Source organism: Corvus brachyrhynchos, unplaced genomic scaffold (assembly GCF_000691975.1).
Source record: "Corvus brachyrhynchos isolate BGI_N302 unplaced genomic scaffold, ASM69197v1 scaffold126, whole genome shotgun sequence".
Classification (NCBI taxonomy): Eukaryota; Metazoa; Chordata; class Aves; order Passeriformes; family Corvidae; genus Corvus; species Corvus brachyrhynchos.
In genome coordinates this window covers 3,382,713-3,398,516 of record NW_008239283.1, presented here as the reverse complement: position 1 = coordinate 3,398,516, position 15,804 = coordinate 3,382,713, and the positions used below count along the sequence as shown (strand labels likewise).

Sequence of the window (15,804 nt, the reverse complement as noted above, 5' to 3'; positions counted from 1 at the left end):
CTGATGGGATTTTTATTTTTGCTGCATTAGTTGTGTCCTGTGCAGTGGACATTCCCTTTTTCCTGAGCCAGGAGGGATGTCTTTGGCAGGAGTAATTAAGAACTGTGTCACGGGAGATGGGCACAACAGGTCACTGGGAAGAATGAGACAATGCACCAGAGCTGCAAGGCAGGGTGTGAAATAGACAGGTGCAGTTTAATCTTGGACTGACGCCAAACAAAACATTCCTGTTGGTTCAGTGCCTCACCATGGAGTGCATTACTCAGGACTGTGGGAGTGGCTTCTCCTTCTGGAATGCAAAAGACAGTGGAAAAAAAAAATTAAGTTCCTGGATAAAAACCAAGCTCTTTAGTTCAAGGAGGGTTTTAGGTCATTCCTTATTTTGTTTCTCATTTTGGGAAGAATTCAGTTGCTTTTAGGTGAATGAAAAGTTCCACTTGGAATGGCGCTTCTCTGTTACCTTGTTAAAGAATTCAAGTGAGGGACCAGTACCTTAGGTAATGAGCTACTTTGTTAGCAAATATATTTACAAAAATGCCATGCTTGTCTTCTCTTTTGTAATTATTACACCCTGACATGGGAGAAAATGGATTAAATCTTTCCTGTAAAATGCTATCTGGTGGGTATATCTTGAGTATTCAGCCTTATAATCACTAAACTATTCAAGTACAAGGCAATCACTTTAAAAAATGCCATTAGAGTTGGTCAGGGTGCTTGCAATAAAGCATTTTGAATAGAAAACAGTAACATTTTTTTTAACTACTGCTTCTTTTAGGAAAGCAAGCATTCAGCGAGGCTGAGAACAATCAGTGCTTAAGGCATGAAATAAAGAGTGTGTGAGGGGGATCAGCTGGGCTCCGGGAATGCTGAGGGTGCTGTTTCAGTGTCTGTACCGCAGGCAGGTCAGAAGCTGGATCGTGTGGGTTGTGCTCTTGCTGTCAGCTGGTGCTGACCAGCACCCCCAGATGCTTTTCCACTGGACACCCTCCAGCCTGGAGAGGTGCCTGGGGGTTTTGTGATCCAAATGCAGGACCTGGCTCTTGGTCTTGTTGAACCTCGCACAACTGGCCTCAGCCCTTTGATCCAGCCTCTCCAGATCCCTCTGCAGAGCCTTCCTGCCCTCCAGCAGATCCACACTCCTGCCCAACTTGATGTTGTCTGTGAACTCGCTGAGGGTGCCCTCGATCCCCTTGTCCAGATCATCAATAAAGATGTTACACAGGGCTGGCCCCAGTGCTGGGCCCTGGGAAGCACCACTGGTGATGGCCCCCGCTGGATGTAACTCATTCCCCACCACTCTCTGGGCCTGCACATCCAGCCAGGTTTTTACCCAGTGAACAGTGCACCCATCACTGCCATAGCAGCCAGTCTCTCCAGGAAAATGCTGTGGGAAGTGGTGTCAAAGGCTTTGATAAAGTCTGGGAAGGCACATCGCCAGCCTTTTCCTCATCAACTAAGTGGGCTATCTTGTCATAGAAGGAGATCAGGTTCGTTAAACAGGACCTGCTTTTCCTAAATGCATGGTGGCTGGGAATGATCCCCTGGTCCATGCCGTGTGATGGCATTCAAGATGACCTACTCCATGACCTTTCCTGGTACTGAGGTCAAGCTGCAGGCCTGAAGTTCCCTGGATCCTCCTTGCAGCCCTTCTTGTGACTGGGTGTCATATTTGTCAGCCTCCAGTCACCAATCACCTCTGGGGCTTTCCTGGATAGCCAGGACATCTGGTAAAAGATGGAGTGGCTTGGGGAGCTCTTCTGCCAGCTCCCTCAGTACATTTGGGTGCATCTCCCCTTTGGCCCCACAGAACGTGCTTGTGCATGTAAAGATTATGGAAAGATCTAGAAAGATTATTCAGCAGATGTGAGATAAGAATTACACCTTCAAGGCACTGAGTGGACAGTCTGGAAGCTCTTGAGAGTTTAATATTCCCTTTAAATCTGCGACAATGCATAAAGCACACTTCAGCTATATCCTGTTCTAGTATTTTTCATGGAAAATGAAAGATTATTACCTCCCTTTATAGTATACAGTAGTTTTCTGAGAATTCTCTGCCAGGCAGCTGGTACAGAAGAAATTCCCCTTCTGCAGTAATAGAAGGCAGTAATTAAACTTGAACACGGAGAATGGAGCTATAAAGTAAATCAAAGTGAGTGTTGAATTGTACCTTCATGCACCCGGTGGTAAACTCTTTCTAACAAAGCACAAAGCTTCCTTTCTTTGCCCAGGAACTGCGAATTACAGCCTCTGTTTGCAGTGGTGCTGTTGCTGTCACCTGCTGTAAATCCAGTGTGAAAAGAAATCATGGAAGGAAGAAGTTGAAAGTGTATTTTCCTCCTTTGCCTCCCTTCCCCACAGGGCGGTCACCCTGCAATATGTGGCATGTGAGCCTATGGGTAGAGGAAGCCACCCCAAAGGGGCACTCATCTTCTGAGAGGAGTGGCTTGGCTTTTTAAAGTCAGATTAAATCAGTGGAAAGGCTCTCTTGACTTTCAACAAGTAATTCTTCTCTGATGCTTAGATCTGATTGGTGGAAAAAATTGGACTCAATTCAGAATTCGGTGAACATCATGACACTTTCTGGCCCTAAAGCCCTGATGTAGCAGATAATCTGTGGTGTAGATGGAGGGATGGGGGTTGCACTTTCATGGCCAGTGTCCCATCTCATCCCATCTGGTTCTGAAGCCTGTCCCTGGCTGTCCACGTGCTTCCCTGTTGGTGATGGGAGAGGAGGACAGGTGTTGCACCCTGCTTCAGCAAAGCCTGTAATCTCTTGCTGGTGCTGTACTATTGATTCCTAAATCAGCCTGCCCAGGCCTCCCCTCCATTACTTGCTGCCGTACAGACAAGATGTCAAAATGTTGGCAGGGATTTTGATGCTTAAGTGACTGGGGAAGACAACTGGAATAAGTCTTACAGGTTTATTTGCTGTTTTCACATTGGTTTTTTTTCTGAAGGTAGTTCTCAGCATTAGGTGAGCATTCAAAGCAGCAGTGGTGATACAGGTTTTCCTGGGATGCCAATTGCAGCACTGATGGATGGGGGCTGTGTCTAGGGGGGTGTTGCAAAAACTGGGCACATTGAGCCTTTCCAGGTGAGCACGAAGGAAAGGGAGTATAAAACTAAAGTATTTTTAACCATATCTTGCAGTCTGATTGCCTGCTGGATCCGCTGTTCCTTCTCATAATATGCTTGAAAAGTTTTATCTGTGCCTCGAGGGCGATGAGCCTGTCTTCATTTAGGGATGCAACTGCAGATAATAGTGCCGTGCTGTTGACAGCTTTATGTGCTCTCAGCCTTCCTCTCTTATTTACTCACTCAGAGATGTGAGCTCTTGTAAAAGCAGCACAGTTTTCTGCCCTCCCAGTTATAATTGCTTCCTGGGCTGCTTTGTTACGGAGCCTGTTCCTGGAGCGTGAGGTGAAAGAGGCACTTTCTGCCATTATAAATTTTAGGGTTTTTTCTTAAGTATAATTAAGCCTGGATAGTCATTATGTTTTTTCCCTAGGTTCATAATCAAAGAAACCTTGAAGGAGAGGTTTGTAACTATTATGAGGGCAAAAGAGGAGGTAGGACTTGGTGTGACCCTTTTGTTTATAAACAGTTGAGGTTTCAGTAATCTCAGATATGTAGCTGAAATTTCATGAGTATCCAGAAATACTAAGTAATAGAACAGTGTAATGAAGTCAGTCATGACTGAAGTCAGTCATGACTGTTCATCACTTAAAATACATTTTTAAGACATTAGGTGTAATTCAGTACTAAAAGAGTTACATTTTACGGATTTTTATGAATTATTATGTCCTTGCAAATTCTACATAATAGCTAAAATTTCCAGACTTTTCCCTTATTATTAAAAAAAAAAGTTTATTTTATTTTCCTTTCTAAAAACAACAGTTCCCTGATTTGTATTGCTCATGACATCCCTCATGTGCCTCCTTTTGCTGCTCATTCTGGCAGTGGTTTTGGTTGGTGGGTTTTTCCTCACCAGTCCCCCCTGTCCTACCTTGTTATTGGAAGGGCTTTTGAAAAGATGCCTCTCTTCAGGAGATAGGCTTTGGTCCAGGTCCCTTGGTTCATCTGCTGCAGAAAGTATTTCTCCCTTGGGTGGGGGTGGCCCAACAGATTGATAATTTTGGATCTCCTAGCTTTTGGGTGAGAAGCAAGAGTCAGAAACAGGAGTGGCTCATTCTGGTGAGGCTGAAGTGGAAGGACCAAAACATCTGCCAGATACTTCTCTGGCCTGCAGAAAAAAGAAATCTGACTTCTTTGGGGACCCATGCAATTTGTACTGTGGGAAATAGGTTCTGTAGGTAGAGACTGATAGAAAATACGGGGCAACAGTCATTAGTTCTGTTGATATATTTGATATATTACAGCTTTCTGTTGATGAAATTATCTCATTCTTTTTTCTTACCTGCTTCAGAGAGCGGACTAGAGCCAAGATGTCACACACCGAGCTTGAAACACATTTCTTTCCTCTTTGCTTTCCTGAATAAATTTTTAAGTTAGTTGTTCAAGTATTACACTTTCCAGCCTGCAGCCTCGCCACATGCTGTTCTGTAGCATATTCCTCCATGGGCAGGTGGATGTTTGACATGAAGTCAGTCTGTTTGATGCAGGCTGTGGGTATTGAACCAAGCTGTGCCTCCCTCCATGTCTGTCTCGTTTCATTTGCTCCAGGTGAAGAAGTTCCACATCACCTCTGCTCAGAGCTTCCCCGGCCCGAGGTGGTGGCTTGTGAAGTCCCTTGTGCGAGGGACTGTGTCGTCAGTGAGTGGTCCCCGTGGTCCCCGTGCTCCCACTCCTGCTCCAGCAAAAACACCGAGGGCAGTCAAAGTAGGAGCAGGTCCATCCTGGCCCTTCCAGCTGAGGGTGAGTGCTGAACATTCCTGGATTAATCACTGTTTGTTCCGTTAATGCACGGACTCACATTCCTGAGCCAAACTGGTTTTAGATCAGAGCTAATCCCAGTTCCACAGGAATCAGGGATAATAGTGAATGCTTGGTTCTGCCTAGAGACTAGGAGATCTTGATGGGCTGGAATTCATGTGTCCCTTGGAGAAATTCTGTCATGTGTCACTTGGAGAAATTCTCACAGTTCAAAACTATTTACTTCAGCCTCTGTTGAGGGCCTGTCTGGATGTAAATTTGGTTCTGAAGAGCTTCATCCTCTACCAGTAAAATTGCTGCATGACAGACTCACCATGCAAGTGTCTTTATATGGGAACATATTAGTCAAGATTTAAAACCAGTGAGCTGTGAAAAATGAGGAAATGGAAAAGGACCTACTTTTTTTTTTTTTTTTTTGAAATGTAGACCTGGAATGTGTTGACCTGCTTGTTTTTCTATTTTAGTCAGTAAATACCTCTTGATTAATATATGTCATTTCTTCTGGATCTTCTTGGACACATCATGTATCTGTTTTTTTTACATATTAACGTCCGTGATACAGCTATTTAAACAAACCATTTTGTACTAGAAGTGTAATCTTTAATACAGTTACACATATGGTAATTAATTTATGTGTTAGTTTATCACACAGGATTTGAAAGGTCTTGGATCAAGTGCATAAAAATTCATAAAGTGTGAAGAGGTCCAATAGACTAAAGCCTTGTTGACACAAAATACCTGCTAGTGCCAAAACTAGGTGCAGTTAATGCAGCAGCAAAACACTTTCAGATGCAAATCTAGTTCAGGACAAGCTCTTTTAAGTGCTATTTTGTAAATTATCGTTAAAGCCACCCACTGTTTCTGGGCTAATGTAAGGACTTGATCTTGCAAACCATTACTCATGTGAAAGGTCTGTATTCACATAAACATCCTCATAAGCACTTGTGAAGAAAATTGGGGCCCTTCAGGATGGAAATAATTGTTGATTGAATGATAATAACTACTACTAAAAAAGTCTATGAGCTAGAGAATAATTAAAACGAAAATACAGTTGGTTTCATGTTTTCCATGGAAGTAATGAAATCCAAATAACAGATAAAACATGGAATTATGAGAGTGAAATTGTGAAGGAGTGAATTCTGGAAGTAAAGAAGCACTGTCATCTCAACCTGAAAGGCACTAACCTTAAAGTGATATACTCTGAGCTGAATACTTGGAGTTTCTGAGGAAGGAATAATTAACTATTAACATCAAACTCCCTGACTTTTTCTGTGCATCTTTAGCCATGGTGTAACAGTTTGCTGTGCAGAGTCACACATCTGTGTACAGACAGTGATTGAAATTCAGGAGAGTGGAAGTGGAGTTAATGCCATTATCAACATTAAGGCAATGTTAAATTACCTGCTTTCTCTACCTTTTTCATATCCAGCTCACAGCTGAGCACCTGACTTCCACAGAGCTCTGGTACCTCTGCAAGGGCCATTTCGTGTGGCCGCTGTCAATGAAGGAAGTGTCAGCTGAGGCTCTGCTGTTGAAGGACATATGGAAATTTTGGGTCATTTTCTCCAAGCTCTTCACCTGCTCCCAGAATATGACAACCAGGAAGCTGTTGATGAAACTTGGGGGACCTGATTTAAATCAGGTTTTAAAAGATAATTCTTTATGCAGCAAACTTCTGAAGCTTGGTGCAAGGGGAGATTGCAGAGCAGGCATTCTCAGCAGGTGTAAAATGAATTACAGGAACTGCTGAACATCGTAAAATAAATCTGTAAATGGCTACTGGAATGGCCAGGCAGAGGCATGTTGTCCTTCTTTCTTTGTACAAAAGTTGTCAATGAACTGCAGAAAGTGGGCAGGCCCTTGTGTTCCTTATAAACAGCATCTCCTGCTTGCAGTGTTGCAGGCAAGTTTGGATGAGCCATTTCTTACTATGTTAAGTTAAAACTGCCTCATTACTACTCTCTTGTGTTCAGGAAAGCTTCCTGAACATACTGTAACTAACGTAATATTGAGAAAAAGCCACCCTGATTTTTCCCTGGGAAGTTCAAAATTCGAGTTGGATATTTTCTTTAGATTTTGTTTTTTTCATTCCAAATGGATCAGGCATTTTGCCATTTGCTTGTTACAATTATCTATTTTTAAGATGTGTCTCAAACACACAAGAAAAATAACTGGTTTGCATTTTTCCTGCCAAGTCAAATTCTTCAGGTAGTAAGTTACCTGGGGCATTTTCTACTCCATCATCGTACTAAACATTTCTGAGACTGAGCACTGTGTGGAACCGTCCATTTTCTTGAAAGGATGAATGGTAATGTGACATGATTATCCAGTGGGTTAGGTAATTTCTCTCTCTTTTTCTTTTCTCACTGCTATTCATTGTGGCCATTTGGGGCCTTCCCTTATTTCAGGAGGGTCAGTGCTGCAAGGCAATGGGCATCCCTTCGACATCCCTTCATCTCTGGTCGATTTTGGTAGGGTGTAAAGGTGCCCTGCACCTCGTGGTGTCTGGCCCCAACACTTCAGCTCTTTCAAAACCTGCAGCACTTTGGCTGTGTCCCAAGTTGTCCGAGTTCTCCCTCCTGGAGGACAATAGTTTTGATTTTAGTAATTTTTGCTTCTTTCTTCCTAAAATGACAATGCTTACTGTTAAATTTCACTGCATTACTCCGTAGCTTTTGAGCTATGATGATCTGCTTTTATGGATAAATTCAAGCTGCTGGCTGTAGTGTTACAGCTTCTGGGGAGACTCTTCCAACTCCTGTACTTTGGGGCTTTGTCACCAGTTGCTGACAAAGTGCAGCAGTTTAGCAAAATCTTTGGACATGAGTTTGAAGGATGATGCTTCAGAGAAGTGAAGGCTTCATACTCAAAACGTGTCTTTCAAGTTTCCCCCTTCCTTGATTTGCAGATGTGGGTGTCATTTGATACATGCTGCTGTCATTACAGTTCAGCATCCTCTCCTGCTCAAATCTTTAAGGCAACGCGTGGAGTCCAAATATGAGAGAGAGATGCTTGCTAATCTCCTTGGGAGATTAGCAAGGAGAATGAACATAAAAATAATGCTTAATTTGTCTTTAAACCTGATTGCATGTTTGCTGAGTGATACTGGCATTTAAACGGAATTAACTTGGCTGTGTGTAGGAGTTATCAATAAAGTAACTCAGAAATATACTTTGCCTATTTCTGTTTCCATTATGCATTGGAATACAATTTTATGCAAGGCTAGTTTAATGAGGAAACAATATTTTAGAAGGTTGTTATTGCAGCCATAAAGGTCGACAGCTTTATTTAAGCTTTATTTATTTATTTTTTTTAGGGGGGAAAAAAGAGAAGGTATTGTGCAAACCTGACTTTTAAAAAAAGGTTTTGATGTATTCCTTTTGTCACATGCCATGAGGTAAGGATATGGTGTTCTCTTGACCCTTTCCAGGTGGAAAAGCCTGTCCCCCTGAGCGAGCCCTGCAGGAGCAGCGTGCCTGCAATGAGCACCCGTGCGTGCATTTCTTCTGGGAAGCATCTCCCTGGAGCTCCTGCTCCGAGGACGTGCTGGGGACTGCGCTCAACGCCACCATCAGCTGGAGCAGGGAAGCCACCTGTGGGGTGGGCATACAGACAAGGAAAGTCTTCTGCATGAAGAGCAGCTCTGGCCAGGTCACTCCCAAAAGGTATTTTAAAAAAGCTTGTTAGTGTTTATTTATAAAATATGTTATGTAGAAAGGCATTTTCTGCAAGCGTATGGACTCTGCAGGATTGAAATAATTTTATATCAGGACTAATTTTCCAGTACTACTCCATCACTACTATGTTGTAACAGGTAAAGAAACCAACTATCCAGCTCATTTTAACTTTCCACGTAAATCCAGACAAAAGGCACACTTTCAGTGGTGGAGATTTTTTGCTGTAGCTCCTCTGCTACTCTAATTTACAGTTTTCTGCAAATATTTTCCCTGAAGGACAGGCATGAGGAAAATATGAAATACATTTGAATATAATGTTCAGCAACGCATTATTAGCAGGGCTCTAATAAAATAGAAAAAGTAAATAGATTTTGCATTGTATTTACACTCCAATAAGGCAGTACCATATGTGTGATCTGTATTGTTCAGCTGGTTTATATAACTTCCATAATGTGATAGCAACACAACAAAATTACGTATTCTGCAGTAGAAATATCCCAAATTTTGCTTTGCTTTACTAAATGAGGAAAATAAGTAGCACAGATGTGTTCCTTAATATCGAAAAATCAAGATGTTGCTAATTATTTTTGCACCATTAATGAGTCTAGAGACTTAGAACTGAGTTTCCTTTCTTATAGCAGCTCTCAAAACAATCCTGTTTGTATAAGCAGACTGTGCTGATTTTAGTAAAGTTAATTAAAATTCTTGAGGTTAATGGGGTTAATTAAATAAAAGGAAAGAAATCTAGTATTCATGTATGTCTCAAATGCATTGATATGCTTGAACTTTACCTAATTAAACATACTGTTTATAGAGCTGTATAATGCCTAAGATAGTTGTTTGCCCTCTCCGCTTTTGAGGTGGTGTAAGAGGAAATGGAACTGAAGGGGGTAAGTAAACACTTAAGGAGCGGAATCATGGTTTTAAGATTTGTTTTTTTCTTGTAGGAATTAGTGGCATATTCCTCCTTCAAATGGGATCATTTTGGGTTGCATGCATTACTAAGTATTGTTGAGTGATCTTTTTAATAGAAATTAATAAGGAGTGAGAAAGAGTAATTCCCTTCTTGTTCACCCACTTGATATGCAAGATCTGCCTGATCCCATAAAATTGTCCCTTTTCTGTTCTTTGAGTCCTTATACATTAAGTGTGTCTTAAACTTTTATTAGTATATGTATGACACGTTTTCTGTGTAGGAGTTAAAAATGAATGAAGAAAATCACAGTGCTCTTCTTACTGTATTCATTTGAAACTATTTTTGTATTCCTTGGGGGTTGAAAGTTGAGGAATATGTCATCAGCCCTTACAGACAGATGGTTTGAAGGCTGTTGCATATAGTGCTATAACAGGACTACTTTATAAACATAACTACTCTGTTTCTTTGGTAATAAATATATCTGTTTTACTCCCATGAGCTTTGTGGTTTTGATGTCACAGACAGAGTTACATTTAGCCTGTAGTCATCAAGCTGAGCTCCCCATTTAAAAAAAAAAAATTCTTCTTTTTTTATTCCTTGAAATGTACTAAATTCAGCTGGGTTGCATGAGTGTGAAGGAGAAGAAAAATAAGGCTTGCTCTGGCCAGAAGCGGTGTCTTTGGTATGGCAGTATGCTCACAGCCCTGTGAAAGTCTTAGGAATAGAATCTTTCTCCATGGTTTTAACTTTCTCTTTTGTTTTACCCGTGTTTGGATCCGTAGGTGTCCCGAGTCCATCCGGCCGGAGGCAGTGCGGCCGTGTCTCCTCCCCTGCAGGAAGGACTGTGTTGTTACCCTGTTCAGTGAGTGGACGCCCTGTCCCACAGCCTGTCAGCCTGGTAAGCCTTTAAGAAGTCAAAATTTTGGTGAAAAATTAGGGAATTGGCCTAGAAACATATGGCAGATGAAGTTCACACCAGTCTAACAATTTTTAGGGCATTCATCTGCATGAGTTTTGGACGTGAGCACTCTGGACCTTGACTTTTGAGCTGATGTTCTTGGGCAGGCGGGATCCTTGTGAACAGCTTGGGAGATGTAAATTCTCTCTGCTGGGAAAAGTTCCTTCTGGTTTCTGCCTTCAGAGTCAGAATTCCAAGGCCCCTATGCTGTATGGCTGCACATGGAATTGCTTACATATGAAATGTAATTCTCTTGACCAACCTGGCTGTACATAACAGGATTGTGCAAGTACCTCTCGTGCTTTGTGTTTTCTCAAGGGCCAAACATCTCTTTAATCTTGTTGGTTAACTTTGAGGCACTGAGTGTACAACGAAGTTTCTTTATAATCATCTATTGTTGGGTTTTCTGACAAATTTGTGTGTTTCATTAATTATTCAGATGAAAGTCTGCTCAGTTATCAGAATATTTCATTTTTGTTGGAAGTTTCCTTGCCCTTCAAAGATTCTCAGTGAATGCTTTATCATAGTCCTTGTTAGATTTTACAGGAAAATTAGTTGCTTTCTAAAACAGTGAATCCTGTTTTAATTAGCAATTTATTTTTAGACTTTAAATGAGCTGCCTATGAAGGAGTAGAATAAATTACCTGGTAAATTACTTTGTTTATTAAATAATAGTCTACAATTAAAATGAGAAGAAATTAATTATTTAACCTCCTTGGCAGTGTTATCATTTTAATATAATTCTAAATTAAAACTTCTTAGATGAGGGAGTTTGTTTTTTCCTAAATCTGTTATTGATATGGCCGCATTGCAAGGTTCTTTTTTTTTTAATTTGCACTGCACAATTAAAACCTCAGCACGGTAATGAAATTTCAAAGCCACTATACATACATGAGTTGTTAGGAGTGTTGTTTTTTTTTCATAGAAAAGTTGTATTTAATGAAAGCAATATACAGATGGTGAATTACTAATCAGATCAAGCAGGAGCAGGTATTGCTTGGCAGATTTAAAATTAATTGTGTACCAGCAGAAGATCAGAACTTAGACAAACATGGAATCACTAAATCAGCTTTACACAAAACTTTACCAGTAGAGCTGTCTGTAGTTTATCTGAGGAAATACATCTGAGTTTACCATCTGACAATAAAAAAGCTGACATTTTCCATACATTTAAATGTCATCAGACAACTGTCTGTCTTCTGGCAGAAGATTATCTCCTGCCTCAGAAGTGCAGACAGCACTGAACCTCAGGGCAGTAACAGATGGACGGACAACATAATTCACAAAGGAAGTGCCCCCGAATCCAAGCACCTGTTGGGGAGGCAGGAACTGGGAGGTTGTTGCAAGTTATTGATTCTCTGCCATTTCAGATACTTAAAGGTGGCAACTGTCTACTGCAGTCTCTATAATGTATGTTTTACCTGGTCTTTGAGGATGGATTGAATAAAGAATCAAAAAATCAGTAGGGTGGTTTCAGAATATGAAATGGTCTGAATGAGCAGCAGGTAGATTTTCCTCTGCTTTTCTGAGGGTGAAGGTGGCCTGGAGAGGTAACTGCTTTCAGCATGGGTGAGGTGCTCCCTGGTCTGTCAGCATAGATGTAGAACAGGGAGTTTAAAAAAAGCAAGCAACTAACAATAAATTTTTCATCTCCCTTCTGAAAATAGATGGTACCTGTAAGTACCTCGTCTCTTCTGGGCATTGGTGGTACAGGAGGAAGGTTAGAAATTTCACAGTCACTTAATTCTCTAAACAAGTTTACATGAAATGTTAGATAGTAGCTGTCCTATTTTCTCCCCGTGCCTTAAATCAGATTTGAAATGAGATGGGGTAAAAGTGCATAAAATGTATGGTGTGCCACAACAAGAAATTCCAATGGCCTCTACCTTGTGTCAGTCCATGATCTGCCACTTCCAATCCTCATAAACACCCAGCTAGAGCTGGTCAAAGTGAAAGACTTAAGAGCTCTTATGTCTACAATGATGTTTGACACAGCACTGATTTTGGTGACTAAAATCTCTGAAAATCTCTGAAAATCTCAGAAAAATTGTCCTTGTTTTTTGTGTGAGCAGAGTCTTGTGTTGACCAGACTCTGCCTTTCCATCTGGTCAGGAGCAGAGCGTGAAACTCAATGTTTTCTGTGGAAGCTGGACCAGATACAGCACATGTTCCAGGAGTGAAAGGGATTTTGTCCCTCACCTGAGAATGGTGGTGCAGCTCTCTGAGCCCTGGGTAGGGAAGCCCTGGGGGTGAAAGACAGAAGAAGGAAGGATACAAGATGCAGGGAGGAATAAGAGTGGGTTGGTAGGAGTTCTATGGCTCTGTAAGGAAGGAGAGTGGAGTCTGGTGGCACAGGGATGGGGAGTGGAAGCACAGGTAAGGCACCCCTGAAATTCTCAACAGCATTACCTGAGTTGCAAAGTCAAGGACACAAGTTAAGATGGTTCTCAGATCTTCAGGCCTGATTTTTTTTTAGGAGGGCAGACCATGCTTGAAATCAGTTTGGCTTTAAAAGGATGGTCCTCCACAGTTCTAGTACTCTGGAAAAATCAGCCTATAGCAATTTAAACTGAAAATATAAAAATTATGCTTATTAACATTTGTAAGGAATGCTATAGAAAAGCCAGTGAGGAAATTCAATTTTGAAAATGGGGTTTGAGTAAGGTGCAATAAATGTTGAGAATAATTTAGTTTCTTGAGGTGGAGAAAATTACTGTGGGAAGCTCATTTAGATTTGGTCCTGATTAATAGGAAGGAAATGGGTACGATTCTAATGGTGGTAGATAATTTGAATGAAAATCATCACAAAATGATAGAGTTCACGATTCTTGGAAGTGAAGGATAGCAATATCAACAAGACATATAAAAAAGAAAAAGATAGGCTTCAAAAAACTGCAGGAATTGGTATCTACACCTCTTGGGAACACGTTCTATGCAGACAGGAGTGCAGAAGACCTGGAAGCTCCAAAACAGCCTGTCCAAAAGCCTGAAGCCCTACTGGACTGTAATTTCTGTTCTGAAACTGTGCTAATAGCAAGCCAGTAGCACTGGGGAGCAAGGCATGTGTAGGTCTGTGATTTGCAAGCTCAAGGTTCAAACCATGATGAGAGAACACCACACACATCTAGAGAAGCCCTTTTTTGTCTTACTACCAGAGTTGTTCAGGATCTTGTTTTCTTTTGCATTGTCATATTGTTTTACAAAGATTAGAAACAAGAAATCAAGAATGCAAACTAAGCTAGAGGATATTAGGTAGTGGAAATTGCATAAATGGATTAAAAGTAAAGGGAAACTGAACGAAATGTACTTTTTGAGAAATGAGAGAAGCACAATATTGGCAATGTGCAGTTACTGCCACTGTTTCCTGTCTGCAGCCAGGAGAAGAATGGACTAAGGAGTGTTTCCATTGGGTAGCTATTCCCATGTCAGTGAGGTTGTGTGAATAAGAAGGAAGTAGTAAAGTAATTCCAGAGCATCGCGTGACTGTCTTATGGGTGAGAAATTAAGTGTTAAAGAACTAGAACTCAATAATACCAAGGCAAACCAAACCAAAACTCTCCCTTCACCTCCACTCCTCCAAAAAGAAAGGTCAAGAAAATTGTAGATTACTCATCCTAACTTCATTATGTAGAAAGCCACAAGAACAAGTTATTACTCAAGATATAAACATTTCAAAAATCAGATTGTAGTAAACTGGCCAGTAAGGAGTTATTGAGAACAAATTGTCCCCAATAAATTTAATCTCCTCTTATTTTGACAGTGTAGCTGTTCTAATTAAGGGAAGTGGTAGATTTTTGACACAATAAACTTTTATCAGGAAGCTGAGGAACAGTGGCTTAAATTAAATCACTCTTAAATGGGTACTCAGATGCTTTAAAAATCTCACAGTGGGTATCACAGTGAAAACAGTCTGTGTGCGTCTCCTTTACTGCCCGTTATAGTGTATTGATACACGTTGATAAGATCCTGTGAGCCTTCCCTCCTGAATAAAAGTCAGCAGTTAGAAATGCTAAAACTCATACTGGGCTTGTCAAATTCCTGGGCACATTGTATGTGTATGTAAGACCCCTGAGGGGTCACTGTGCTCTGCCCTGGGGAGGCTGCAGGTCCGTGGGCACAGTGTTGTGAGAAAGTGAGCATTGAGAGGGAATTGAATTGGACCTACAAAGGACTGGGATTGCTTAGAGAAGGGAAAACTTCGAGTGGATGCAAGGCCTTGCAATTTTGTAAAGGTTATACATTAGGTGACAGGGATAAACTCTTTTCTTCATGTAGTGGACAGAAGATAAAACAGTTTAATTTACAGGAGTGATGGTGTGGGCTAGATTTTAAGAAAAGGCTCTTTGTGGGGCTTTACAGGCACCAAATCAGACATGTGAAAGGAGACTGTAGGAAGCTGTAGAGCTGCCTTAGGTAGTGGCTGTGAAAGAAGTGCTTTTCCTGCCCCAGGGCAGCAGCCATGGTGAGCAGCCTCCTGCCAGGTCCAGTGTCCTTTTGCAGTGGTCTCACGGTGGTGGCACATCTGCCAGTGAAGGCTTGTATGACTTGGTATTTCTAAAGCCAACATTTTTCTTGGCTCTGTGCTTGTACTTTGTGTTCATGGTGTGACTTTTAAGTTTTCCTTGTACTCCATTGTAATTTTGCTGCTGCAGCTTTGCCCATATTCTGAGCTGGAAGAATAGTACTCGTAGTGGGTTTGTTGGCACATTGCTTTCCTCTTTCAGACAAACTTGATTAAGTCCACTATTTAAAGATGTTTACGTGGTCTGTAATCCTTTAAGGAGTTCTCCTGAGATCCCTTTTTACTTTTCTAGCACCTGTTTTTGAAGTGTGAGTCAGTATCCAGAGAAATACAAATGCTATATGCAGTGGTTAAACCAGCTCTCAGTTTGCACTTACCGCTTACACAGCCAAGGATTGTTTGCTTTAGCTGTAGAGATAAATAGATAAATCTTGTTCTTGTCTTTCCTGCTGCATTCTGTGCCATGGATTTTGTGAACTGTGTTTCTAGATGGATTGATCTTGCATCAACACAGGTTAAGTAAAGAGTTAGCCTCTGTTGGTTGCAATGGTTTTCCTATCAGGAAGTTATCATCTCTAATTTCTAGAGCCATAAAGATGGGTTACTGGTAGCAGCCTGAGACCACCTGAATGTGTTCTCAGAAACAAAACTTTCTATTATGACAGTTTATTTCTTTGGTTTTATTCTTTTCCCTGGTTAAGATGTTTATTTTCTTGTTTACTTATTTTTTTACTTGATTTGGTCTTCTGTTAAATAGACGTTTTTTGATGCATCTGTTAGGCTGTTGATCTATCAACCTTCCAGCAGCTGTCCTGCTGCACTACTGGTAATTTCAGAG

General features: G+C 41.1%; 1 protein-coding gene across 1 annotated transcript in view; it reads left to right on the top strand.

The window, feature by feature from the left end:
- THSD7B (thrombospondin type 1 domain containing 7B) overlaps positions 1-15,804 on the top strand; it is a 253,080-nt gene that overhangs the window by 110,116 nt on the left and 127,160 nt on the right. The window contains exons 10-12 of the mRNA XM_017740110.1: positions 4,684-4,875; positions 8,324-8,558; positions 10,269-10,384. Of these exons, the coding sequence (XP_017595599.1) occupies positions 4,684-4,875; positions 8,324-8,558; positions 10,269-10,384 (543 nt within the window). The remainder of the gene's footprint in view (positions 1-4,683; positions 4,876-8,323; positions 8,559-10,268; positions 10,385-15,804) is intronic.